At 48.1% G+C, this 25,419-nt stretch overlaps 1 protein-coding gene across 6 annotated transcripts in view; it reads left to right on the top strand.

Moving 5' to 3' along the window:
* The window catches only part of ERI3 (ERI1 exoribonuclease family member 3), a 130,444-nt gene that overhangs the window by 57,987 nt on the left and 47,038 nt on the right, over positions 1-25,419 (top strand). The window contains exons 7-8 of one of the 6 annotated variants that reach the window (XR_015273580.1): positions 8,854-9,032; positions 9,117-10,240. The exons of 3 other annotated variants lie outside the window; for them this stretch is intronic. Coding sequence is in view for 2 of the 3 variants with exons in the window: in XM_086841294.1 (XP_086697420.1) it covers positions 8,854-8,901 (48 nt within the window). In the remaining variant the exon portion in view is untranslated. Of the gene's footprint in view, positions 1-8,853; positions 14,142-25,419 lie in introns of those variants that run through there. 2 more of the 6 variants (XM_086841294.1, XM_086841295.1) reach the window with 2 other exon arrangements.

Below are 25,419 nucleotides of genomic sequence, written 5' to 3'. Positions count from 1 at the left end.
GTTCTAGAGGACTGGAAGAAAGCTAATGTTGTACCAGTAATTTAGAAGGGCAAATGGGATGACCGATGAAGTAATTATAGCCCTATCATCTTGACATTAATTCTGGGCAAAGTAATGAAAAGCCAGATATCATAGTTGATTAATAAAGAATGAAAAGAGGGTAATATAATGCCAATCAATGTGGATTTATGGAAACTAGATCTTTTTCAAACTAACTTGATATTTTTTTTATGAGAATACATGTTTGGTTGATAAAGGTAACCATGTCAATGTAATATACTTCTGGAAGGCATTTGACTTGGTACCTTATGACATTTTGATTAAGAAACAAGAGTGATACAAAATCAACATGGCACACATTACATTGATTAAGAAAGAGCAAACTGACAGCTCCTAGCATTTAATTGTAAATGGATAATCATCATGGAGTGCATGTCTTCCTAGTGGGGTCCCACAGGGATCTATTTCTCAGACCTCTTGTATTTAACACTTTTGTCAATGCCCTGAAAGAAAACATAAAAATAATTTTCAAAAACATGTGCAGATACTGCATCCAGAAGGTGGCTGCTGTTGGATTTATAAACAGGCAATGATGAGGGGGAGCAGAGGTGCTGGATCATTTCTTTCTTTGGGTCTTGTTTGACCAGTGTGGGATGTTGGATCCCACCTGCATCAGAAAGAATTGTGGAAACCTGAAGACTGGATGAGAACTGCAAGACCAGAGGAGCACTCGCCATGCAGTAACAACCCTGGGAGCCATTTAGCTACCAGAGCCATTAGTACCAGAGAAGGGTAAGGGCTGTAGTTGCCAAGCATCTAAAGGGAGAGCCATGATGTGACAAGAGGTTCCTTCACAGAAGCAGACAAAAGCATAAGCAGTTCCAGTTCCTGGAAGACAAAGCAAGGTAATTCAGGTGCAGATCTTTACAGTGTGGGGTAATTAACTGTTGGAACAACTTTGTGAGGGCTGTAGTGGATTACCCAGTTTAGGAGGAAGGGTGTTTTTCCTAAAAAACATCAGCTGTGGTTCAGACAGGAATTTGGGGCAGTGCTGTGGCCTGTGCAGGTCAAGCCAGCTGGATGTGGCTGTTTCTTCTACCATGATGATCTTTTCCCGTCTTGTACAGCTCTGGCTGCTCTGTTCCCTTGCAGTGAGAGCACTCTCAAGGGCTCCTGGCTCGGGGAGCACAGACAGCAAGAACAACACGAGGCTGGGAATGGAGGGGGAAGCATCCCAGGGAATGCAGCACCTCTGGCATGGGCAGAAGAACCCTCCTGCTCCGAGGCTCGAGCACAGCAGCCTTCCGCGACTTCTCCTTTAAATCTGTCGTGCAGCTGTCTGAACTCTGAAATTTCTTTCACTCTCTCCCTCGCCTTGTTAACATGTGTTGCCTTTGGGGTAATCAGGGAAAAAATATTATGTCCTTTTACAATTACCGGGTTTTGGAATATTAAAATGTCTCTCTGCATCGGCAGTGTTATTTTGATTGGTATTCTAACCTTTGACTAGCCCATAAAGCGAGCCGCTCTTCAAGCCAATATTGCGGGACTGAAATTTAATTCCGAAATGATTCCAGATAATAGGGAGACAGATAATATATGCATGAAGGATATTATGTTTGGACTAAATGCAGCAGGGCCAGGGCTTGGGAGTTGAATAATAGCCCAGAGTGAGTTATAATCTGTGGGACAGAAATACCTTACTGTCAGGGCCAGGAGAGGAACTCTTAAATCAAAGGGAGGCAGATGAGGAGGGAGTTGAGGATAGTCATCTCAATGGGAAAGGGCATCCAGGAGAGGCCTTAAAGGAGCAGCCCTTTCTGTTCTTTTGCAGAGCAACCTGTCCTTCCTTTCTTAATAAGGAGTGCTGAGTAAAAACATACTTCCAAGGAAAACCAATAGGCAGGGATTCTGGAAGTTCTTGGCAGTCTTTTCCTTTTTGTCTTCCTGGATTCATTAGAAGAAGGTACAGCATGGATTGATGTCTCAGTTTCCCTACAAGTTGTACTAGATGGACCAAGGGGTTGTTGTTGTAGTGGGTTTGCAGTACATGCTAAGGTAGGGTGCTCACATAATACAGAGTAATCATTGGGGTTGATATTGACATCCACTATCACATACAACAAAGAAAGCACAGGCATGGCGTGTGGGCTACATGGACAGCAGCTGCTGTTCAGGGCTTTGCCCCTGACATTTTCAGCCTGGGACTCACTGCCAGGCAAGGCTGTTTCCTTCCCTCAGAGTTGCTGCCTAAGCTGGTGACTGGAGACACACAGTAGAAGTATCTTCTGTGACAACAGAGGTGCAAATTCAGTAACTTTTTAACATTGAAAGCTTTAAGAAACAACACCTCCCTCTGGGGTCTCTGTACCAGAGAAGGGAACTTGTGGTTTTTGCTATTTACTCCTCTACAAGTGGCACTTTGTTCTTTGCCAGCATCTTCCAAGCGTGATGGAGTAGTCAGCAGAATACTCTCCATTCTGGAGTATCTCAGTCCTCTAACTTAACCTGCTGGGCCAGCTGTTGGGAGCTTTCTGTAGGTAGACTTTGCAGAGCATTGCAGATAACCGTTCTGCCAGCTGTCCTGGGAGGAGGGGAACTGAGCAGGCAGAGATGGAGAATGATGTCTGCTGCTGGGTGACACAAAACCATGTCAATATAACAGGCTTTGGCTCAGTGGCACGAGCTTATAGTTTCAAAGTAATGATCCCAGCCTCACATTTCATTTCCTTGCCTTGCAGTCTCAGGAGCTGGTCTTGCTACAGCTGAGAGGGGCTCTAGATGTAGCTTGGAGGCTTCATTGGTTTTGGATGACTTGAACGATAACATACATGCCCCTCTCAGGAGGGCAGAAATAAAGAGTGTCCATTTTTGCCTAAATCAAATGATTTCGTGTTTCACTCTCCTTTGATTTTTTGTTTTAGGGTTTTTTTGTAAATTACATCATCAAAACACAGTAGCAATTTTCTGTGGACCTTGTGTCTGTACAAATTGTTCAGAGAGACAAGAAAGATGTGATCCCCTGCGGGTTAATGTAGTTATATGGAAGCCACTCAGAGCTACTCCAGGGTAAAGGGGATGCCTGAATATTTTGGTCCTATTAATAACAAGTTCTTCCTGGAACTTCCTTCCGTCCTCCTCGTAACTATTCTGCATGTTTTCTCATGGCATCTCACACACAAGTTAACTTCTTTACCATCAGGGTTCTCCTACATTCTCTTTTGCTAATACATACTGAAATGCACTAGGTGCATGTTAAAGCTCTTTTCCTAGGCAGGGTGTTTTACAGCCTGGTCTTAGCCTTTAGAACAATTAAGTTTAACATACTGCCTTTGGGGAGGATCTGGCACCGGTGGAAAAACCCAGAGAGGAACAGAAGGGTCAGAGAACTGGAAGATACAACCTCCAGAGGAAGACTGAGGGATTTAGAGGACAAAACCTCCAGCTGCACCAAGGGACGTTTAAGTGAAGAATTTGGAAGAATTTGTTCACAGAAAGGGTGATTAGATATTGGAATGGGCTTCCCAGGGAGCTAGTGGGGTCACCGTCCCTGGAGGTGTTTGAGGAAAGACTGAATGTGTGGAAACTGAGGAAAGACTGGATGTGGCACTCAGTGCCGTGGTCTGGTTGACAAGGTGGTGTTAGGTCATAGGTTAGACTCCATGATCTTAGAGGTCTTTTCCAACCTAATTGCTTCTGTGATCTGGGATATTCAGCCTAGAGAAGACTAAGCAGAAATAATTTTTGAGGAATGAAAATGCTCAGTTTCTGATTGGTTGTGGTGTATGGCTCTTGACCTGCTGCAAGATCAGTAAGCAGTCTCCATGGATAAGAGCAGGAATATGGGACCTCTAGCTCTTGTGAGTTCAGAAGAATGTGGTGGGGGTGGTTTGGGTAGAGCAGGTCCTGCCTTGAAGAAGACAGTCAGTCAGTCATCCCGTCTTGCTTGCCCTGTGTTCTGATACTTTGTCCTTTGCCCTTGCACTGGGACATGGGCTGTCTGCATTCCTTGGGACACATCACTGAAACTCAAAGAGTACGTGAGCTGGGAAAGAAGGATATTTTCCTTGGGTGCCATGTACAGTCTCCACTCCCCTTCTGATGCTGTCTGCCCAAATCCCAGATGTTTGAACTGGGAAAATCCCAAGGCAGACTTTATTATTTGACAGTGCTTTTGGGCTTCAAGTAAGAACCAGGGCCTCCTGTAGCCACATGATACAGAGGGCTCTCAGGTAAGGTCAGAAGGTATTGATTCAAGAGAAAATGCACAATTGTGTTCCTTGATCCCATGTACCCTGCAGCTACTGGACAAAGCAGGGAGGAGAATTTGTTGCCTTTGATCTTTTTTTAACCAGGGCAAAAGATTTGCCTTTTAGGTGAAATTCTGAGCACCAGTTTGCTGAGCACACTGTGATGGTCACTTTACCAAAAGCATCCTTGTCTATGCAAGTGGTTGGAGGCAGGTTGGCATTTGTGATTCTTTCCATGCACGTTGTTTTAGCTGCAGGCAAAAGGCACAAAGGCAGATGCTCAGACCTTGCGTGCTGCTCTTCCTGCTGAGTGCCATATTGCTTGGATGTACCTCACTGTGCCTGCATTCCCCGTGCTGGGGGATTTGAACATCTGTCCCCTGCACTGAGGAGCCTCCTGGTTTCCATCTGGCTGTGTGTGTGTGCTGCTGCTGAGGTTAAACATAGTGCTCAGACCTTTGTTCCATGGGTCTGGTTGTTGCTTGCAGGTTGAGGAAGGAGCCGTGCTGACACTCCTGGTCCTGCCTCTTTATGGGGGTGTGTGCTCTAGGTGCCAAAGACAAAAGCTTTAGAAAGAGCTTGCACCCAGACTTGGTCCCCTTAGCTTGACAGGCCAGGAGCAAGCCCGGGGAACCACAAGAATGGTGAGAATTAGGCATTTGTGAACTGGTGTCATGAGTCTGGCTTTTCACCTGCACACAGGACTGAGGCTGTGCCTACAGGGCACTAGTGCTGTTGGCAGAAGCTGGGGCCTCCAGTCTCACCTGCCTGTTTATGTGAAGCTGTGGAGTGTCCTGCATTTCCCCATGTCTCACTTGCTGAGGTTCACCAGAGGGGCTGGAACCTTCTTTGTGCCCTAGTATAGTGAGAGAGAAGCCGACCCCAGGCCTGACACAGCTCCTTGCAGTCAATACTGGAGCAAGGCTGGAGGAGAAGGGATTAGAGGCAGGGCATGTTTTACAATAATCCTGCAATGTGTCCTGCATTTCAGGCCAGGAAGAGCTGGGAGTTGAAGGCACAAATGTGTGAAAAATGGGATTAAAACATTGGCTGCTTTGGTCCTCATTTTCCTACCAAGGCAGCATAGCTACAAAGGGAGAGTAGCTCCATCACCACCAGCAACAGCAGACAGGTTTATGGTAGCCATTGGCTTACCATAAGTGGGAAGAACAGAACTTTGTTTTTTATTTTTTCGGGGTTTTTTTGTATGAGATGTTCCTGGTGCCCTGTGCCATGTGTGATGCACTGTACTACTGAAAGGGTTGGGACTTTGCTACTGGTGTCTTGGGTGGGAAAGTGTGGGTGTGCAGCCGCTGCCCCATTGCACAGAGGCATACCAGGGCTTGGCTGTGGCCTCTCATGGGCTCAATATAAAGTAGCCAGAGATGGTGAGCAGTGAGATGGGAGATACAGTAGTGGAATTTGTATATTAATAACTTGCAGTACTTCACACTCATTAAATTAATTAATTAAATCACTCAGAACCCCAAGGCTACTAAGCAAGTTGATTTCAGAGTTAGGATTAAAAGTCTCCTGTCACCCTTCCCCCATGCTGGCGTAGCACTTCTGGCTTCATCCTGGCTTTTGCTCTTTCCACTTGCAGGTTTCCGTGCTTGAACTCTGCAGCCCAAGGATTGAATCTGTCAAAGTGGCTTTTCTAAGAACTGGCTGAAAAGTCTACAGATATGATCTGCTTTTGTTTAGAAAACAACCCATCTTTTGTCCTTGTCTGGGCACAAACTTCTTTTATTTTGTGGCCTGCTGGGAAGGGCAGCTCTCATCACTCTGAAGCATGAGCCCAGCTAGGGTCTATCCCACAGTGACTGCCTTTCCCAGTTACCTGGGCACTGTCTCCTACAGACCAGGACCATCTTCTCCTTGGGTGCTCTGACATGAGTGTTGCTGCTATCTTTATAGGGCATTAAAGCTCCTGAGCAAATGGTCATTCCCAAGCTCACTGAGTACCCATCAAATGCTCAGCAGTCTCTTCTGGGTGTCAGTAGGTGTGGTGGGGCAAGATGCTTTTATTTACTGACAAACATGCACCCTTCCTTCCTTCCTTCCTTGTCTTCAATATTGTGTTGCAAAAGCTAAGCTCATAGTCATGTTTGATGTTTTCCTGGACATCCTCTCCACAGCTGAAAATGTAGGTTTCATGACTGATGGATCAGCTCCATCCACCTCACCTTTCTTTGAGTCAGGACATCGGCATTTATTTCAACACTGCACTCAAAATACCTGAAAGCAAATGACTTACATTAAGCCACGCAGGATGGAATGTAGTGGAGCTGTTGTCTCTCCTCCAAGCATTGGTTGACATCCCTGATGGTTTTAGTGGTTTGGAGATGAAACCTCAGTGTACTGTTCTGCCAGTGCTTCTCCTGCATGTATCCTGTAGATGTGTTTTTAAGCAAACTGTAGATATTTAGTGTATGGTTTTGTATCAATTTCAGGAAAGCCTGTTTCCTGTGCTCTCCCAGTGTGGTAACCTCTGTCAGCCTGGCCCTGATTGATGCTGTTAATATTTGAGAGATCATTTGGGATCTCTGCCTTAGCTGCGCTCCTCACTCAGGGAAGAACTGTCCTGTGTGGATGCTGCAGCTGCCAGTGGAGTGTGCTTCTTGCCTGATAGTGTGTTTTGGAGGAGGCAGGTCTACCAGGATTATGGGTAGCATGAAACTTTCAAAGAGCTTATTTCTAACCTCCAGCAGGTCCAGACTGAGCCTTTATTTCTGTGGGTGAGGGTCTTTCAGCCTCCCTGGGACATGTCAATCTGTTCTTGCCTTTTGGCACCAACTGTATTTGGACACTGCAGTGGAGGGGTCCTCACACCTCTGCTCAGCCCTTCCAGGTACTGGAGCTGACCTTGGCAGAGCTGCCAAACCAGAAACAGCTCTGAGTCTCTCCTGTGTTTTGGGTCTCCCTTTGCCATTGTACCACATATGTTTTGCCCGTATGGAGCTGGTTCTGCTGCACTGTTCCTTCCCCTGTGGGGACAGTCTGTGCTGATCAGGAGATGACTGATCCTCTGTTGGTAACTCTGCCACACACAGTTTTCAGCCACCTCCCAGATGCTGCACATGGGATGTCTGCTCTAAGCAGTGGAGGCGCATGGTCATTTCTCTTGCTGCAGGAGAGTTCTAGTGACACATTCCTTGCTCAGCCCTCTCTACAGGGCCCAACTAAATCCAGTTGTAAGAATGGGGCTGCCATGCTGAGGATAGGGGCTCTAACAGATCCAGGAGACAGTAAAGCCATGTGTCTGAATACCAGTCTGTGTTTGCTCTGCCTAATTATCAAAAGTATGAGTTTGTTCTGCTAGGTGCACATTATGCCTTTATTGTGGTGTAATTATGCCAGCTGCCTATGTTTAGTGTCATAAAAAGGAATAAAATGCCCATTACCCGCCTAAAGAATTCTTCTTGTGGGTTTTTTTTATTTTTATTGCTCTGGAGTACACAGTGGGGATAACTTTGATCGGCAATTCTCCATGCAAAATAGCTAGTGAAATACTGTGCCTTTCAGAGAGCTCCTCCAGCCAGCAGCCTGCAAAGGCAGCTGGCCCACGAGCCTCACCTGGCGATGCCTCTGTTGCTTTCTGCCAGCCCGATCTGGTGGTCAAAATGGTGAAGGCACCGCAAAGCCTTCCTCTGCAGGAGCTCACCTGCTTTCCAGCAGCATTTTCCTGCTGCCATCCAGGTCCCAAAGCTCCCTCCTGCCGGCACAGCATGTGAGAGGTGCAGGATGCTTTCCAAGCCTGGGAAAAGATGCAGCCTCTTTACCTGCTGACTTACTCGGGAAGATACAACAGTGCCTGGGTCTGGCTGAGGTATATTTTTTGGGCAGAATGTTGTGTTAAGGAATCCCATGCCATGGGGAAGCACTTAAAGTTGTCGAGGGGGCAGCCCAGAGAGATGTGTGGGTGGGAGCCATGTGCTCCTTTGCCCTGCCTTGTCTGGAAACACAAGCCAAGTGTCATGAACCTGCCAATGGCCTGGTGGTGCTCTTGCAAGAGAAGGGATATCAAGCCTTATCCCCCAGCCAGCCCACAGCTCCTGCAGTTGGGTTTTGGCTGCTTTGAGGTTTCCTGTGGTGTCTAAATATCTGAGGCCATGTTTCTGTGGTGCTGAGAGATGCCTCAAAGGAGCCACATCCTCCAAGAGCTGAGGTTCTGTGCAAACATCAATTACTGAAACACATACCCTGCCAGGGAACAGCAGCGGGGGGCTTGCTTTGTGTGTGTAAATCCTAGGGGCATTTTGGTGATATTAAGTAATTTCTGACAGGAAAAAAATTAAAGCCCCATATCCAAATCCCACATCTTCAGAGGTTTTTAAAAGCTGCCTCTCTGCCTTTCCTTCTTCTAGTGTTTCAGTCTCTTAATTGGAAACTGACTTTATTAGCCTTGTTAGGAATGGTTAGTGCTGGCTATAGATAGCGCTTAAATATATGGTTTCAGTGGATGTTAAATCTCTTGTGTTAGTTGGTTTATTTTTCAACTCGATGTTATGTTCAGCAGGTCCCCGATCCCCCCAGCCCAGCTGTGCCACAGATACCTTGCACAATGTCCCTTTTAATTCCCTCCACTTATTTTTTACATCAGGTGTTCCTTGAAGTGGCCTTCACAGTTCTCCACCCTTTCAGCCGATGACTACGTCAGGGGAAGATGGACTTGTGCCTCCCCGCAGCTTCATTGCATATGCACACGCTGTCTGCCCCGGTGGCACGATTGCCTTGGTGAAGAATCCAAGGGGCTGCTGATAGCAATCATTGATTAAGAGGGTAATTGTCCTGAAAATTCAGATTGATCAAAAGGCAGAAATGATAACTTGTGTAACTGTGTTTAAAACCACGTCCTGTCAATAGGGGAGACTGAGACGTGGCGAGCAGAAAGCAGGGAGAATTGGATGTGCAAGCAGGTGAGTGTGCCTGTGGTTCAGGGAGGAGGGGGAGCCATTCTTCCTTGGGGTCCATAGCAGGATGTTTCTTGTCACTGACGCTGGGCTATTGGAGATTCAATCACTTTTATCTTCCCCTCTCTCTCAATCCAAATGCCTTTTCATATTAGAAAATTAGAATCAGCTCTGCTCATGCAAGATTTATTAGCTCTGCTGAGCAATACCACAGAAGAGTAAATGATGTCGCATTTCAGGGGCTTTTTACACATTATGACCAAACTTGCAACTTCTAAAGTATTTTTCCATTGAGCCACTGCAGTATGTTAAAGGGATGGAGAGACAAACTTCTCTCTGGAAATAGTTCTGCACCAGTTCAGATGTCTTTTCTTTATTACCAGAATGATTGGATTTGGATTCTAATACAGATCTTTTCTTTGGGCTCAGTTTCTGTGCTTACTGCTCTGGAAATCAAACTCTGAGAACTGAGCCTGTTTATCGCATTTTTTTCTTGGGTCCCTTTGTAGAAACTCTTTTTGGTGCTAAAATGGGTGTCTTTGGAGCTCTGCTGCTAGCTGGCACTCATTTACATCTGAAGAAGGCAAGTCTTGTTTCCTGCTGACTTCTTTTCCATTGTGTTTTGCACTGGGTGGCTTCTTTTTAAAATGCCTTCTGACCTTGTGCCATACACAGCTCATGTTTTGCGTAGTGATGGTCCTTTGGTCTTCGAGTAGTAGATGTTAAAGGTCTTTAAAGACATGAATTAATTTAGGCTCATACCACTCAACAGATGTTATTATGGGGATACCGAGGCATGGGGGATTGGATGATTTTCCTGTGATCCATATCAGAGATTGAAACAGAAATTAGGTCTCATCTCTCCTGCCTCTGGACATCAGCCACAAGGCTCGTTTGTGAGGCTTTTCACTTTCAAATTGCTTTGCAGGCATTAAATCCATGCAGCATCCTTGTGGGCTGGCTGCACAGGAGGGTCACTCAGCCACAGGAGTCAGAACGACCAGTTACTGGGAGCCTCTGCCTGAGCTGCTGTTCAGTTTTTCTCCCCATCTCAAAAATTAAAGCACTTGAGTTACACTCACTGATTTCACTGATGCTACCTTCACAAATCCCTGGTGCTCTACAGCATTTCACCCCTCTCAGAATGAGCATTTTGTATGTAGCCCCTACACAAACATGGCCGTTGCCAAGGTAAACACCATTTTCCTGCTAGATCTGGTTTGGAATATTCTCAGAAGGGAGCAAATTTTTCTCCAGACATCATCATTTAGGAAAGTAGCACCACACAGGGATACTGATGCCACTGCTCAAGTGTCTCACACCAAAACCAGCATTAAACAACAGAAGCTGGAATCAAGCTGTGGAAGGGAATAGTTCATTCATAGCTTCATCTGCTGTCATTATGGCGTGGTGGAGCCCAGCACCTGCAGCTGAGTTTCTGCCAGTCTTTTGTCTATTTGGATCCAACTTTTTCTTGACATGGCTGAGCTGCTGGGAGGATTGCAGTGCAGACCGGGTGAAGGAGAGGTTTGGGCAGCCTCATGGTTAAGGTTCCAAACACCCAGCAGCATTCTTCACTTGGCAGGTGTAAAGGAGCCTTATTAACAGGCAGTACTAATTGCATTTAAAATAGCACCATATTTGGACCTGTGCCAAATATGCCAGGCTAACTTGGTGCAAAGTTTTGCCCTTCGTCTTAACAAAAGCTATTTCTGAAGAGCTGCTTAGAACTGTGTGTGGCTAGCAGGGAGGTTTCTCATCAGATGTCAGTGCTTGGGAGGCAGATACACTTGACAGGCAGAAGGACTTGACTTCTTCCCCTTCCATGTACAAGCACTATGTATTATTCAGGGTCTTCTTGAGTCAATGCTGGGTTATTAATCGGTCGTTTCTCTGCATGCTAAATTTGCCTACTAATTTCAAGGAAGAGGACTGTGGGTATGAGATTTCACAGTATTTTCTTTCCCTCTGTGAGTCTCTCAACACCTGTGTATGCAATCTGTGGCTGCTGCACCCCCTTGCTTTGGGTTCAGATGACATAGTTCTGCCTGTGCAGCAGCTGCATGGGGAGGCAAGGTCCATGTTATTGATGTAATGTTCCTGTATCCAGATAGTCACAGATGGTGGGGGGAGCAGGGGCAGGGCTGGGGCAATTAAAGCCTTGTTGAACCTAGAGGGACCAAGGAAGACCCCCACACACCACCTTCTAAGGACTAGCAGTGCTACAGTCTCAGGTGTCACCCTGGTGTGGTGTCCAGGTGTGGGGCAGGCATTGTACACAGGCCAGGAGGGGTTTGATCCATGACATAGATGCTGACCACTTCCCCTTGGCTCCTGCTCTGCTTGCAGACTGATGTAATGAGTTATTTGCAGCTGGTTTGTCTCTTGCAACAGTCTCTTGTCTTGGGACTCTCTCTCCCTTGTACCCCAGCCAGAATTTATGCTCTGGTCTCCTCTCCCTCCACAAGCTCTGGCGGTGCTGCCTGTGGTAGGCAAGGCACGTGGGCCAGTAGTGCCTGCACGTTCCAGGAATCACGTCAGCTGTCATTACTTACATTACCTTGATTGGGAACAGTCAGTTATGTCACCGTTCATCATCGCGTCTCTCCCAGGAGACGCTGAGGAAGGAGGAGAGGAGCAGGAATTATAAAGCGCTTCTGCGGTGCTCTGCCAATCCCACTGCTCCATTGGCTGAACATCTGTCATCAGGCAGCTTGAAGAGAAGGTGCTTTGTCTGATGGATCTTCACATTGTAGCTCCACAGGGAGGAGCCTTCTGCAACACCAGGACAGCCCCACGGGAAGAGCACTGGGGACTCTGTAAGAGTTTAACACAAAGAGAATAACGCTGCTGCCTGGGAAGCTCTGTGGGGTACTGCAGTAGAGGATGCTGGGCAGCAGGGGCCACAGGATGGGCTCTCCTGGCTGAGGACTGCTTTGAGTCAGGTAGAATTACCAAAACTGTCTCCAGTCCAAATGAGTCTGAGCTTGAACTTGGATGTTGTCCCCAAGTGTGACTGTGGAGGATTTCTGCCCATGTCTCAGGTGGCATTTAATCCTCCCTTTTGCCAGGAGCTCCAAATTCCCTGAATGAGAATGAGATCTGGGTTTTGCTGAAGGAAAGTTCTTATTTCTAATGGAGAATTATCTGGAAAGTTTCCAGTCCTCTGTCCCAGTTGATTTGGGAATTTGACTCCAGTTCCAGCAACAAGTCTCTTTGACTCTGGTCCCCCCCTGGCAGGCTGGAAGACAACATTGGAAGTGGCAGAAGCTATGTCCATCTCTGGTGGCAGAGCCCACGATGCCATGTGTGGGGAGGAAGACAGTTTGTCTGTCCAGCAGTCTCCTGTGAATGAATTTGTAACTGATCTCAGGGTGGGTTTGAGTTACACGGGTAAGAAGAATAGGAACTCTGTGGCTATAGCCAGGAGGTGCTCCAGGGCTGTAAGGCCAGGTTCCCCAAGGCTTGTGTGAGAAGGTTGTCAAGGCTGAAAGCAGGAAGGGTTCAAGAAGCACATGTAGCCCAGCAGGACACAGTGGGAGGGGGGGAAGGCAGTAGTGCCTGCTTGCTTGTGTTTCATGCTATGTGTATTGGTCCTGGCACTGTGACGTGGGAGAAACGCTATCTGTCAAGCACAGTACTCACATTTTAACTTCTGTAAACTGGGCAGAGAGCAAGGGTGGCTTGACAACAACTGGACCTGGCAGAGCCTCTCCAGAGATCAAGCCACTGAAGGGGAGGAAAGCCAGGACAGCAGAGGTCTGTACCCAGGGTCCAAAGTGGGGAAGGAAAATAAGTTCTGTGGTTCTGTATGTTTCTCCTTGGAGCAGCTCCAGAAGATTGTTCAAAGGGGAGGGAGTGTTAAAACACACGAAGGAACTGGCTGCACCAGCAGTGACACACGACTGCTGCATGAGGTGGGGGGGGAATGCGGGTAAGTCATGAGTGGCTGAAGTAGCCTGGTCTCAGCCTATGCAAGGCATCTTGTGCAAGTACAGCCAGCAAGATCTGACCTGTGATCCATTCTGTCATTTAAAGAACTTGCAGTTGTACAAAAGTGATGCTTTCTGTGTGCCAGGGGCATCACTGCAGTTTCTCTTAGCTGAGTTTGAAGAGCTCTTGCTGTCCCCACCTTTAGGTGTAGGCATTGTGCTGGATGGTCCAGGTACATGGTGTTTGCTAGGCAAAGAAGAGATTGAAAAGGGTACATGGAGCAGAGGAGAATTGTTCTTGAGGAAAGGTGGGTTTCTATGGTGGGTGGATAGCTAGTGAAGTGAGTAAATACTTGCTATAAACATGTTCAGAGCATCTCTGTGTGAAGAACCCAGCACAGCTTTTCCAAGTGAATAGAAAGAGAGCCTGGGTTCAGTTCATATGTCTGTTTTCATTTCTTTTCTTCTTCTGGTCAACTGTGGCTGTAGATAAGAGTTTTCTATTTGAAGTTCAGAAGGGAAGGGAAACCCATTGTTAGAAGAGGAGACATTTTTTTTTGCTAGATATCTATCTCCAGCGACACAGCAGAGAAGGAAAAGATTTGCTATGATAAAGGTAGGTTTAAGGAGAAGGAAAAAAAAAAGGCACATTGAGTGTTGCTTTTCTCTGTACTTCAAAGCCTGGAGTAATATGGAACAGTATAAAAGAAGAGAGGAAAAAAAAACAACCTAGCCCACTCTCTGCATGGGGGCTGAGAGTGCCATAATAGAGCACCATCCTGGCCAGAAATCCAGAGTTCTGCCTAAGCTGTTCATGTGGGCTTGGCAAGGTGGTGTTCAGTATGCACAGCACCTGCCAGGAGTCCGCAGGGATGGGCTGCAGAGGGGATGGATGCTCCTTATGGGGAAAGCAGAGGAAATGTTTTGCAGGTGTGCATCCTGTGGAAGGACTGAACCAAGGGAAGTCACTCACTGGAAAGAAAATCAGGCAAATGTGGAAACAGTATGGGAAAAATGTGCCAATAAACATTTAATTATTAAAATAACTTGGAGAGTGTATGGAGTGTTCAATACAGCGTGGCAGAGTGAAAAAGCTGAACTGCACAGCTCTGGTGAAGGCTGTGGGTGGGAAATAGCTAAACATCTCTGTCCACGTGCCTCAGGGCCAGTGGGGTTGGTTTTCTGGGGTCCTGGGCTGTAGAATCACCATTTCCTAGGGCTCAGTTTATTCTGAACAAATAAGAGTAGAGGAGTGCTGGGAATGAGGTACCTGTGAGTGCCATTCCCTTGCTTGGAGCAGGCATGAGCATACAGGGGGACTGCAGCTCCACAATCATCAGTGGGACTCCAGTCGCCTAAATGTGGGTTTGGGCTGTGCATAACAGTCAGGAACAGGAGCTTCCTCCCAGGGGACAGAGACTGTAACCTGGGGAGCTGGGGCTTGTGCCACTTCCACTGCAGTTCTGCTCTGTTCATGCAGGCATTTCCTTTCCTCTGGATCTCCAGCCAGACTCGTGCCCCATGTCTGCTCTGCTGTCATTATGCTTTTGGTCTTCATCCCCATTCCAAGCTCCATGCATGATCCTGGCTTCTGGAACAGCCCTTGTTGTGTCAGCCAGTTGCTGCTCTGCCAGCCTCTTTTGGGCTTGCTGAACTGCTGGGACACCCCTGGAAAAGGCACCATCTAAGGCCTCCCATTCCCCTCCAAGCTGATGCCTTAAATAAAGGAGAGAGCAAGCCTTTGCTGGAGGCTTTGCCTCTGTGGGAGTCTGGGGAGGAGCAGAACAAGAAACCAACAAGCTCATTTTCAGTGCTGACCTGAGCAGAGGTTGGAAGTGAAAAGATTTCCAGCAAACCTGAGCTGGTCAGGGTTGCTAACGAGCCTTTCCTTTGAGCAATGTTTTACATTCTTTAAGGATGGCAGGGTGCTCTTGGGGAGAATCTGCTAAAGTAAATGGCAGAGTCAAGTGTGCCGGCTCCTTTCTTTCCCTTTTCTTTTCCCTTTTTTTTCCTTTCCCCTTTCTTGGTTCTCTTTATTATGTGGAGTTGCTCTGGCTCTTTCTCTCACTTCTGTTTCTCCTTTTGTTCTCTCTTTGTCTATTTATCACACTGTGAAGGTTGAAAGAGATGTTATTAATCTGGGAGAATGAAGGCAGGATTAGTGGTATGAATCGGATTTTGAGAGCTGTAATGATGGAAAGACTCGCTCTGCTGGCGGGCTGCGTGAGTTTGATAAATGGGGAGCACTCCAAACTGACTCGCGCCTTCCTCCGCACTGCTCGCTTTGCCCGCTGGGGCGTGCCATGCTCTCAGATCTGCCAGCCATCCCACACCGCTCCTACCTGAACCAGAGCAAAAAGCCAAGGGTAAATCAGAGACAAATATCTCCCATTGCACTTAAAGAGATCATTTCTTTCAACATCTTTTTCAAACAGAGTCCTGTCAAGTTCTTGGACAGCCTTGTGTGGAGGTAGGATCCTCCCTTGGAGTGTGGCTCGGAGCCGTGGCCATGTGTTATTGTCTCCTGCCGTGGCTTTGCGGAGAGCATTGAGGAGTTAGTGTGGCTGAAGCAGAGCTCCCATCCTGCAAAGCACAAAGAAGCAGGATAATCTCCATAGGACTGCACCCTGCTGTGCTTGCTTCCTGAGGACTGCACCAGACTTCAAAGCCCTTCTGGAGCTGGAAGAAAGCAGGGGCTATTTCATCAAAAGTTGCTTTGGGGTCTTTGCCCTGAAATCTCCTGAGTGAGGAGTTCTTCCCTTGCATAACATGAACCAGGTTCCCTGTTCACAACCTTGGGGTGGAGCAAAGTAGGCTCTGGGAACAGCCTCAGAGAGTAACAGACCCCAGCTATGGGCCAAAACAGGACTCTGGACAGCATCTTTAGTGAGTAGGGTTCTTTCCTGGGATCACCCATCACTGCATACTCACCCACTTGAACCCTTCTTCATCCCCACCTTTGGGTATGTGGTGCCCCACATTGCGCCCTGCAGAGCCAAAAAACTAGGAACAAACTCATGGGTGTAGGTTATGCTGAACTTTGAAGCAAGGACAGAGCTCGCTGAAGTTGTGCTACCAGGCACACATATGTGGGGACTGCACCCTTGTCCCAGGGTCCTTCATGGGAGTCCTTACTCCACTCTCTAATATGGCCTCTGTGGACATTTTGGGCTCTCTGCTTGGTCATGGCTGGGCTTGGGTCTCGTGGTCCCACCCAAGAGCATGCATTTGCTGAAGTGAGATGTGGTTTTGTGAAGTCCATGTGCAATGTGTTGGGAAGGTTTGGGTTCTGCAGTGCCCCTTGCCCCAGAGGCTATGGGCATAGACTTGGCCCTACAAGTCCCCATCCAGGGGAGCAGCGAGTGCCTGGTGGTGGTTGCAGGACAACCCACCACTGCAAGGTTTGCATCTTGCCTGGATTAAGCAAGGGGTTATTGCTCAGTAGAGGAGGGGGAACAACAGTGTGCAGAAGCAATCCTGCTTCCAAGGGGGAGTCAGACCACCAGGCAGCCCAGAGTTGTCAATGTCCCTTTAACTACGAGGTAATGGACTCCCCCGCGCTTGGGCTGAGCTCTGCTCCTGCCTTGGCAGGAACAGTAATGATTGTCAAGGTAGAGCTAATGAGACGTGCACATCTTTAAAGGATCGTGGCTTCCAAGACAAAATTAAAAGGCAAAAAAAGAAAAAAGAAATGAGGGAAGGAGAGAAAATCCAACTACACTGCCTTGGCCAGCAAGGTGTCTGTCCATCTGTCTTGCCTGCCCTTGGCAGGATCACCCCTAAATGACTAGCAGGGCCTCTTTGCTTGCTGCTTCAACTCCTATTTGGCCCTGAGAGCCCCTTCACCTCCCTGTGACCTTCCCCCCAGCCTCTCTGCAGGCTCTGGCCCCAGTGGGGGAGAGAGCAGGGCATTTCTGGGTATGTGACACCTTTGCTGCTGTGTGGCACAGCTGTGGGGACAGTGGAGCTGAAAAGTGGGATAGCAGGAAGGCATACAAGGAGATTAAGAACACAGGACTATCCTGTCCTGGGTCAGTTGAAAATGTGGGGATGGTGGTGCTGTCAGTCCTGGCTCATCCCTCTCTTCATCTTTTTCTCCCAGGTCTGGGATTGATGCAGTTGGCATTCCCAAGCATACATAAAGGTACAATCTGGATGCCAGGGTTTTAATGATCTCCCAAATGCCTGTCCCATTGTGGGTTGGGAGGAAAAGATGTCTCCAGTGTTGGGAAATGCTCCATGGCCACTCCTGGTTTAGGAGAAGGCTGTGTCAATCAGGCTGAGTCAGGGTGTGACCCTTTGGGAAGAGCTGGCAGGGGAGCTGGGACGTTGTGTGCAGTGTTTGGTGTGACTGCCTGCCCACACTTTTCCTCCTGTTCTCACTATTTCAACTTCACAGGTTGAATTGGTTCAGAGCAGCCAAACTAAATGAGGAGAGAAATGATCAGTCAAATATTTCTTAAATCCTGTCTTTAAGAGATAAGTGCTTGGCTGGAACTTTATGGCAGGTAATGAGGCTCTCTTCAGATCAGCTTGTGATGTGGAAAGTGCTAGATTGACCAGGCTGCAACTGGAAGAAAGCTCTGTCACAGCCGGGGATGGTGCGGCACGGGACTCCCCACACTCCAGCACTCTGCACCAGCTGCCACCCACTGCTCTCTGCTGCCTTTGCCCTCATCCTGCAAGGAGTAAAATACACCTTGGAGCTGTGGGGAGCTGCTTGCTCACACAAAACGGAATGACTCCCTTCCACAGAAGGAATGTCAGTCAGTGCTTTGGACCCCAGGCCCAGTTTGCTCCAGCCATGCAGGCAAGAGTTTGAGTGGAGGTGGTGAGTGAGAGGACCACTGTCCCTCCAAAGGACTCTTACCAGTTTTCAGTTTTAAGCTGACAGATTTGTTTTGCTGAAGAAATCAGAGTGACTTCAAGCCTTGCAATGGCTCTTTGAGGTGGGGTTCTCTCAACCATGTCTCAAGTTGGTGCAAGGGGAGAAGGAAAATGATGTCATTCTTCCAGCAGCCTGGTAAGGATGTGTTGGTAGGATTGTCCTTCCTTTTCAAGACACTGTCCTTCCCTCTGCAGTGGGGCACCAGCAGTGTTTGTCTGCCTCAGGATGACACCTTCAAAAAGCACTTACCAGAGAAGAGGAGCTGGTTTGTTGGAGGAAAAGTGGCAGTGCAGGGGCAGCGGAAGAGAAGGGAGAAATGTTGTGTAAGATGGGATGTACAAGTGCCTCTTCCTAGCTCCAAAATAATTGCTTCTCTTTTAGTCTGTGACTGGGAAGAATCTGGTCTTACCTGTGAGCTCTGCACCCCAGTGCCAGTGCCAGACACCTGTGCTCTTGCTCCCTTGTGCCATGCCCACCGGGCAGCCGCTTGCCAACCTGCTCTTCTCTAGGGCTTTCCCAGGCAGGAGCTGGGGACCCTCTGAGCTTTCTGGTTTGTATCCAGGATTTTTAGGCCTTCTGTTGTTAATTATTGAGATGTAATAATGTGATTAGTGCACTATTAAAAAAATCGCTGATATGATTACCATGGATTTAATATCACATGATATATCATTACATTGTTACATGGTGACAGATGTAATTGAAATACACTTATTGGTGCCTGGGGTTGTGTTTCATTCAATCACAGCAGCACCTCTGGGGGGCAGAGCAGAAATGGCTAAAAAAAAAAAAATAAAAAGGCATCAGCATTGGAATTTGTAATGAAAACAAAGAAACTTCCAGCCTGTTCGAGTGCGAGGCAACTGCTGCTTTGGCATTTTCTCCATAGGAATTTAGAAAGGTACAAGTTTGGAGGATCACCTTGGGGAGATTGTCAGTCGAGTTGAACTTTTTAGCTCAGGGGACCGGCAGGAGGACGTGTGCTGTGGACTTGTACCCAGAAGGCCTCCAGCCATCTTGCAGCACAAGAGCCTGGCACTATGGGCACTGTACCACTGACCTCTTGGTCCCGTTTGGCTCCTTTTAAAAGGCAATTGGAGCCGAAGATGGTGTTCACTGTGCTGTGGGAAAGCCAGCTAGCTACTCCCCACCTTCTGCCTAACGCGTTTTTGGAGTCAGGGATAACCCAGTGTGGCTCAGGCTGTGCCACAGAGGGAGGGTAGACAGTGGTGAGCTCACCTGCACAACTGTGACCTGGGTTGTGTTTCCTTCATTCGTGTCAGTGGGGTGGCATCTGTCTCTGCCATGTTATCCTCGAGGGGATCTGCACGTGGGCTTTGGGCAGCTGGGGTGAGGAGAGGAGCGGCTCTTGTGTACCCTCTGCAGAGGCAGCCAAACTGGAGCCTGGGCAGGGAAAGGACTGGGTTCTCACTGCCCATGGGGAAAGGCCTGGGCTAGAGAAATATACCTGCAAGAGAAACACCAAGACGCTGCCTGCTGCTGGCTCAAACCTGCTGTTTCTCAACATGGTGGTCAATAAGAAGCTGCTGGTGAACATAGAGGTCTCCTTTTCCTTCATCTTCTTCCCTTCCCAGGGTCACCCACCCTCCAAGTCCCCCACAAGGCAAATTTGGGGTGTTGCCTTGGATAGGATCAGGGCTGTGGCAAGATCTCAGAGATACAGCCCAACATACTTATTGCACTTTAATTACCCTTATCATCACCATGTGCTAAATCGCATCCCCTGAAGGGGGCCAGAAGCGTGATTTTGCCTCAGGTACATCTGGTCCTACCTCTACTGCAGGTCCCAGGGCTATTTTATCTTTGCAACAGACAGTGTGTAGGTGACTTCAGAACTGAAGGGGATGTGTTTAATCTTGACCTTATCCAAAATAAAGAGGAAGAATTTGTGGATAGAGTGAAGGCGACTTTTCCACCAAGAGGGGAATGGCAGTGTGGTGAGCTTGAGACATCTGGATGTTTGCATAATGATGTAGCAGCATCTGGCCCTGGTCACTAGCTAGCATTCAGATGTTCAGCACAGCATCACCCCCTACTCCAATGTGTCTGTCCCCAAAAGCAAACCTCACTCCTATTTTGAGCTTTCAGTTCTGTGTCCTCCCCCCCAAAAAGTGCTCCCACCCCTCTTTTGTGGAGCCAGCATACTCATTCTAAGCCCTTGTTTTGCTGGGAGCTAGAAATTAATTTCCAACTGGCATGGGAGCTCTCTGGCTGGGAAGACTCTGGCAAGCATCTTTCTTTTAAGGTTAAAAACATAATTTCAGTCTGACCTCTGTGTTTCGGAGCTTTTGTTGGTTTTCTCCACCCCCAGATGGTTTTTGTGTGTGATTTTAAAATAGCCTTCTTCTCTTGGTTGAAGCTAGCTGATGCGTCCACTTCTCATTCGAGGATTGTTGTGTTTTATTAATGCTGTTATTATTCCATTACTGTCATTGTGCTCTTTTATAGCAAATAGCTTAATTTAGTTGAGATATACAGATGCTGAGAGTTTAAGTGAAATCTTCAGCACTTGGTATGCTGGGCACTGAGCAGATATTCCCTAAGCACTTTGGTATAAACCTTTCACTTAAATAGGCTGCTGGGGCAGGAGTTTGGGAGAGGGGAGAAGGGGTAGGGGACCTGTTTAGCACTGTACAGAGGACCTCATAGTTAAATGTGACTATAGGTGCTGAGGAATGAAGCTCCCACTGAGGATTTCACCCCAAAGATTGTCTGTAATGGGTCCCTCTTCCCTACCAGTGCTGCAGGACATGGGGAATTATGCCACCAGCATTTCTGGGTGCTTTGGGTTGAGATTTTTAGGGGTGTAGGGACAAAGTGTACTGTAATTTCTTCAGCTGAAGCTGTCTGGCTCCTGGGAGAGGTGAGAACTGGACATGCTGCCACCCTGGGGAGGAACGTACAGTGCCAGTGAAACCCAGTGAATATTTGAAGAAAAATATGGCTGCTGGAAAGCTGTACTGTGCTGCAAGTAGATCTTGGAGTAGAGGAGTTGAGAAATAACATTGGTGCCCAGATGACTTAGGGGCCAGGGCCCTACTGTCAAAAATTACTTGGGTGCTTAAGCCTACTGGGAAGCTGGTGCAATCCAGGCTTTGAAGTACCTTAGCTACTTCTGAAATTTTACCACTTAACTGTTGACAGATGTTCATCTGAAATGGATGCTTCTTGTTCGGTGCCTCTGGGCATTCATTAATACTAGTGATAACAATTTCAGATTGTCTCCTATACCTCTTTCCCTGCCTCCATCCCTTAAAAATTGCAGAGGTAAAGCTTGTTAGTGTCATGTTATTTGTGCACTTAACTCTTACTGCCTTGGCAAAACCTTCTGATTTTGGTGCTGTTGGTGCCAAAATTTCTTTATGTGGGGCAGGGAAAGCAAGAAGAGAGTAAAGTAAAGTGGAGCAGGCATGTTGCCACACAGGTTGAGGTGGTGCTGATGGCAGTGTTGGCTCAAGTTGTTCTCTACATGTGGCCATGGCATGGAGGGTAACATGTCCCAGCCAGGTGGTCCTTTGGGGAGCAGCAACTTTGCTTTCTATCTCTACCTCCCATAGCTCTAGGACACCCCAGTCTTCCTGGAGAGGGCTCTGCTCCTCTCTCGAGCCCCCCAGGGGCAACCTCTTTCGGGGTGCAGCTAGCAAAGACTTGCTTCCACCCTTTATTCTGGGGCAAAGCAAGGGGAGCAGCTCCCTGTAGTGGGGAACAGTTGGAGAGAAGAAGTGCTAACCCATGCTGTTCATCCCCACTGTGCACTCATAATAACTTGGGGGTCCATGGGGAGTTGCTGGGATCATTTTTATTCCCAGCTTTGTGGCAGCTTTGTGACTTTATCTGGCTTTTGAGGCGACTGGGGTAGCTAACAACATGCATGGAGCATCCTCTGTGGAGGAGGCCGAGTGCCCAGGTTTGCTAGAGGTCTGCTTTACCACTTATGAGAAACGAGTTAACCTCCCTTTGATCTCAGTTCACAGCTAACCCTTTAACAAAGTCCGGGATGTGCAAGGAAATCAATACTCAAGGCATTGAATTTAACACCAGCCATCAACTCAAGCGTAACACACACACTGACTGACTCCGATTACAAGGAGCGGTCTGGTTTGAAGCTTGTTTGCCAGCTCTCTGGGGTGGTGCAGGGCAGCTGTGGGAAGAGCAGGCAGGCTTACATGGCTTGCTGTCATTCAGGGAGGGAGTAAGAGGGACCTGGTGTGCTCTGCCATGTCCTCCTGATCATCTCTGCCTTCTACCTCCTGCCTTCTGTCTCCTTATACCTCTGATTTGCAGCCCCAGCAGCTGTTCCCTGACACTGGAGCAGAGAGCTTAGATGCTGTGTGTGATCACTGAATGCCTGTTTGTGTACACATGAATTGTGCTTTGCTGGTGAGAAGCAATAGGACCCAAGGCAGGGTAGGTTCTGCTGAGCCAGACAAAAATCAGTACTGCAGGTTAAAAATCAGAAAAATAAAATGCTGCAGGCAGGAAAGGTTGAGTATCTGGTCAAGGAGGCAGCTGTGTCATTTTGCCAGCTCTAGTCCTCCCCACAGAGATCTAATTAGATTAGTGGTGAGCTAATTGGGACACCTTGTTCCATACCAGCTTCTTACTCTTTGCTGGCACACTGGCAGTGGGCAGGCTGCCTGCCATGGTTCCACATAGGGGAAGCCAAGTGGTCCACAGCCAAGCGCTTTCTGGACAGCCCATGGACCTACTCCTCACACCTCAGCCCTCCAGTCCCCAGCTGGAGACCAGCTCTTCTGCAGCGACATTTGTTCCTACTTGCTCTTCATCTTTCCACCAGCCACAGCCAGAGCTGAGACAGCACATATAGGTTAGGGATGAGTTCAGAGGGCAGCTGAAGGATGCTGAAGAGGTGGGATGAGCATTCCATGACCCCACAGCTCTGTCCTTGCACCATGACTGCATGAGTGCCATGCCTCTGCTACACATGCTCAGTAATGTTGGGCAGAGCTCCTGGGACGTGCTTCTCAGTTCTTCTATCACCAGCAGGCACCAAGGCAAATCCTACTGGCGTTTCCCAGGCTCACTGGCTGCAAAGAGCCAGCCAAGCCACAGAATCTCAGCAGTGCCAAGCAGTGATGGCCCCTTCCACAGGGAGCAGGACCCAGGGGCATCCACGTGTCTGGGTGTCACAGCCCTTCCCAGTGCCTTACAGGAAAGCCACAACCAGAGAGTGTCCCAGCTTGCCCAGTAAGGAGACCAAGATCTGCTTGGCTGGGTGCAGATGACTCCCTGTGTCCTTGCAGGAGCCCAGCCTGGCTGGAGGTCAGCGAAACCTGGTGGCACCAAAGAGCTCTGAAGGTGCTTTAAGCTCTCTTGGAAGACATGAGTTGAGCTCTTGAGGACCCAAAACCCTTCATTTCTGTCAACTGTTGACATGATCTTCTCTGTCACCTTCTCAGGACTATAACATGGTGCTGGTGCCCCCTTTCCAGTCCAGCTAGCCAGTCCTGCCCCAAACTCCTGCCTGGCTGTAGCTGCTGTGGTTCATCCCCCCCATGCCTCCTTTATTAACCTCTTTTAAGGACCTTGCCATGTTCTCCTTGCAGGTCCCTTTATTTTCTGCTTTCATAACCTCTCTCCAAATTGATTCTCTCATGATGTGTTGCCCAGCCCCTCAGACCATCTCCTTCTGTTTGTTCTTCCATTGAAATTGGGAAACCTCAATTTTGCTGCTGGTGCCCCAGCAGGCTATGCTAGCTGGGCTGCTTGCCTGGTGTTTGCATCCATCACAGCTCTTAGAGGCGCCTCTGCTTTAACCTCCTCAGTCTTAACCCCGACCTGAGTCAATAATCATGAGGAAGAGCTGTTGCTTAGATGATCCAGTGTAAACTCTACCTTTGATTAGACAGGTATCATCCCTAGGCACTGGCACAGCAGCACCTTGTTAGCTTTCCTTGGTGTTCCTTTACTGTAGCCATGAGAGCCTCCAATGTGGGCAGGGGATGGGCTGCTGCCCTAGTAATCTTTATTGATCTTTTCCCTGATGTCTCACGCATTGTATTTCTTGCTTTTCTCTCGTTCTTCCAGCTGCCTCTCCTTTGAGCAGCTTTGCATCTTGTGGGAGTGCAGAGAAAAAGTTTTTTTTTCAATCCTTGCAGAGCAGCAGCACTCAGAGACTCCAACAGCTGTTAGATTGTTGCTCTGCAATGAAAACTTCGGTGCTGCTACTTCATGTTTTCTGTCTGGGAGGAGGAGGTAAGAAGGAGCAGGGCAGGTGTCTTTATGCCCCTCTGGTCTGTTGTGTACAGACCAGTTTATCTGCATTGTGCCAGAGGTGTTTTATAGAAGGTCATGTATCTGTCCCAAGACCTGACCTGGTGAACATGAAAATGGAAGGGATTGAAGGATGTGAGCTGAGGGAGAGGTGTTCCTGCAGGATCACTCTGATTTCTTTCCCATCCTCCAGGGTCTGGGTTTTCCAAACAGGTTATGAAACTAAGATGTGAAAATGCTGATCACCCAGCATCCCCACCCTTGCTGCCACCTTGCATGCACCTAAACTTGGCAAAGACAAGTAGTGGAAACCAGACAGTTGAACTGCCTTGTCTGGCACCTGCACTGTGAATGGATGTGCAGTTGTACATCATCTCCCCTGTGTGTTTCTCTTGGTAACCTGTCCGTGGGTCTGTGCCCTCCATGGTCCCATCATCCCCATCTGGCATGTTTGTACACAGCAGCTGAACCATTGCCAGAGGCGTCCTTGCCAAAAATGTCCAGACTACCACATGCTGAAACATGCTCTGTGTGGTGCAAAGGAACAGTGTATCTGCTCTGGACAAATGGCTTTGTTTTGCACTGGAAAAACTGGAGTCAAAATGTCAAAGCAGTGTTTTGCACAGGAATAGATTGCTCCTTTCCAAAGGGCAACAGTTCTGTCACTGGCTTTTACTTTGTGGCTCCTAAGCAGAACTGTTCCCACACAGTGAAACAAGCCAATATTTTGGCTTTTCCATCCAGGCTTAGGATGAAAGGTAATGTCTTTGGTCTTTCAGTGGGGTGGACGCAGTTTCCCAGCCTGTTACAGCAAGAGCACACTCCCTGGCAGGAGGCAAGGATGAGTCCCAGGGATGTGTTGCTTCTGCTTTCAGCACGTTTGATCCAGCCCGTCTCTTTCAAGGTGTGTGGAAATGAGCTACAATCTCATCATTCCTGTGGAGGCTTCTCGGAGGAGATAGCAGAAGGGTCACAGCGCCTCTGGAAATCTCCCTTCAGGTGATGTGCCGTCGCATTTCACAGCAGACAGACAGAATAACCTTTAGGGCATGGTAAGAGGCAGCGTTTTGAACTCTGAGCTGGGGAGCTCAGGAGCTCATTTCTCTGACACATCATCTGTGTCCCTGCCGGTTCCTGCATCCCCCTGAAATACCTTTGTCCTAATCCATCACTTCCTTAGC

Source organism: Cyanistes caeruleus, chromosome 9 (genome assembly GCF_971803275.1).
Source record: "Cyanistes caeruleus chromosome 9, bCyaCae1.hap1.1, whole genome shotgun sequence".
NCBI classification, from domain to species: Eukaryota; Metazoa; Chordata; class Aves; order Passeriformes; family Paridae; genus Cyanistes; species Cyanistes caeruleus.
The sequence above is the reverse complement of the archived record's forward strand: the minus strand, read 5'-3'. Positions and strand labels throughout refer to the sequence as shown.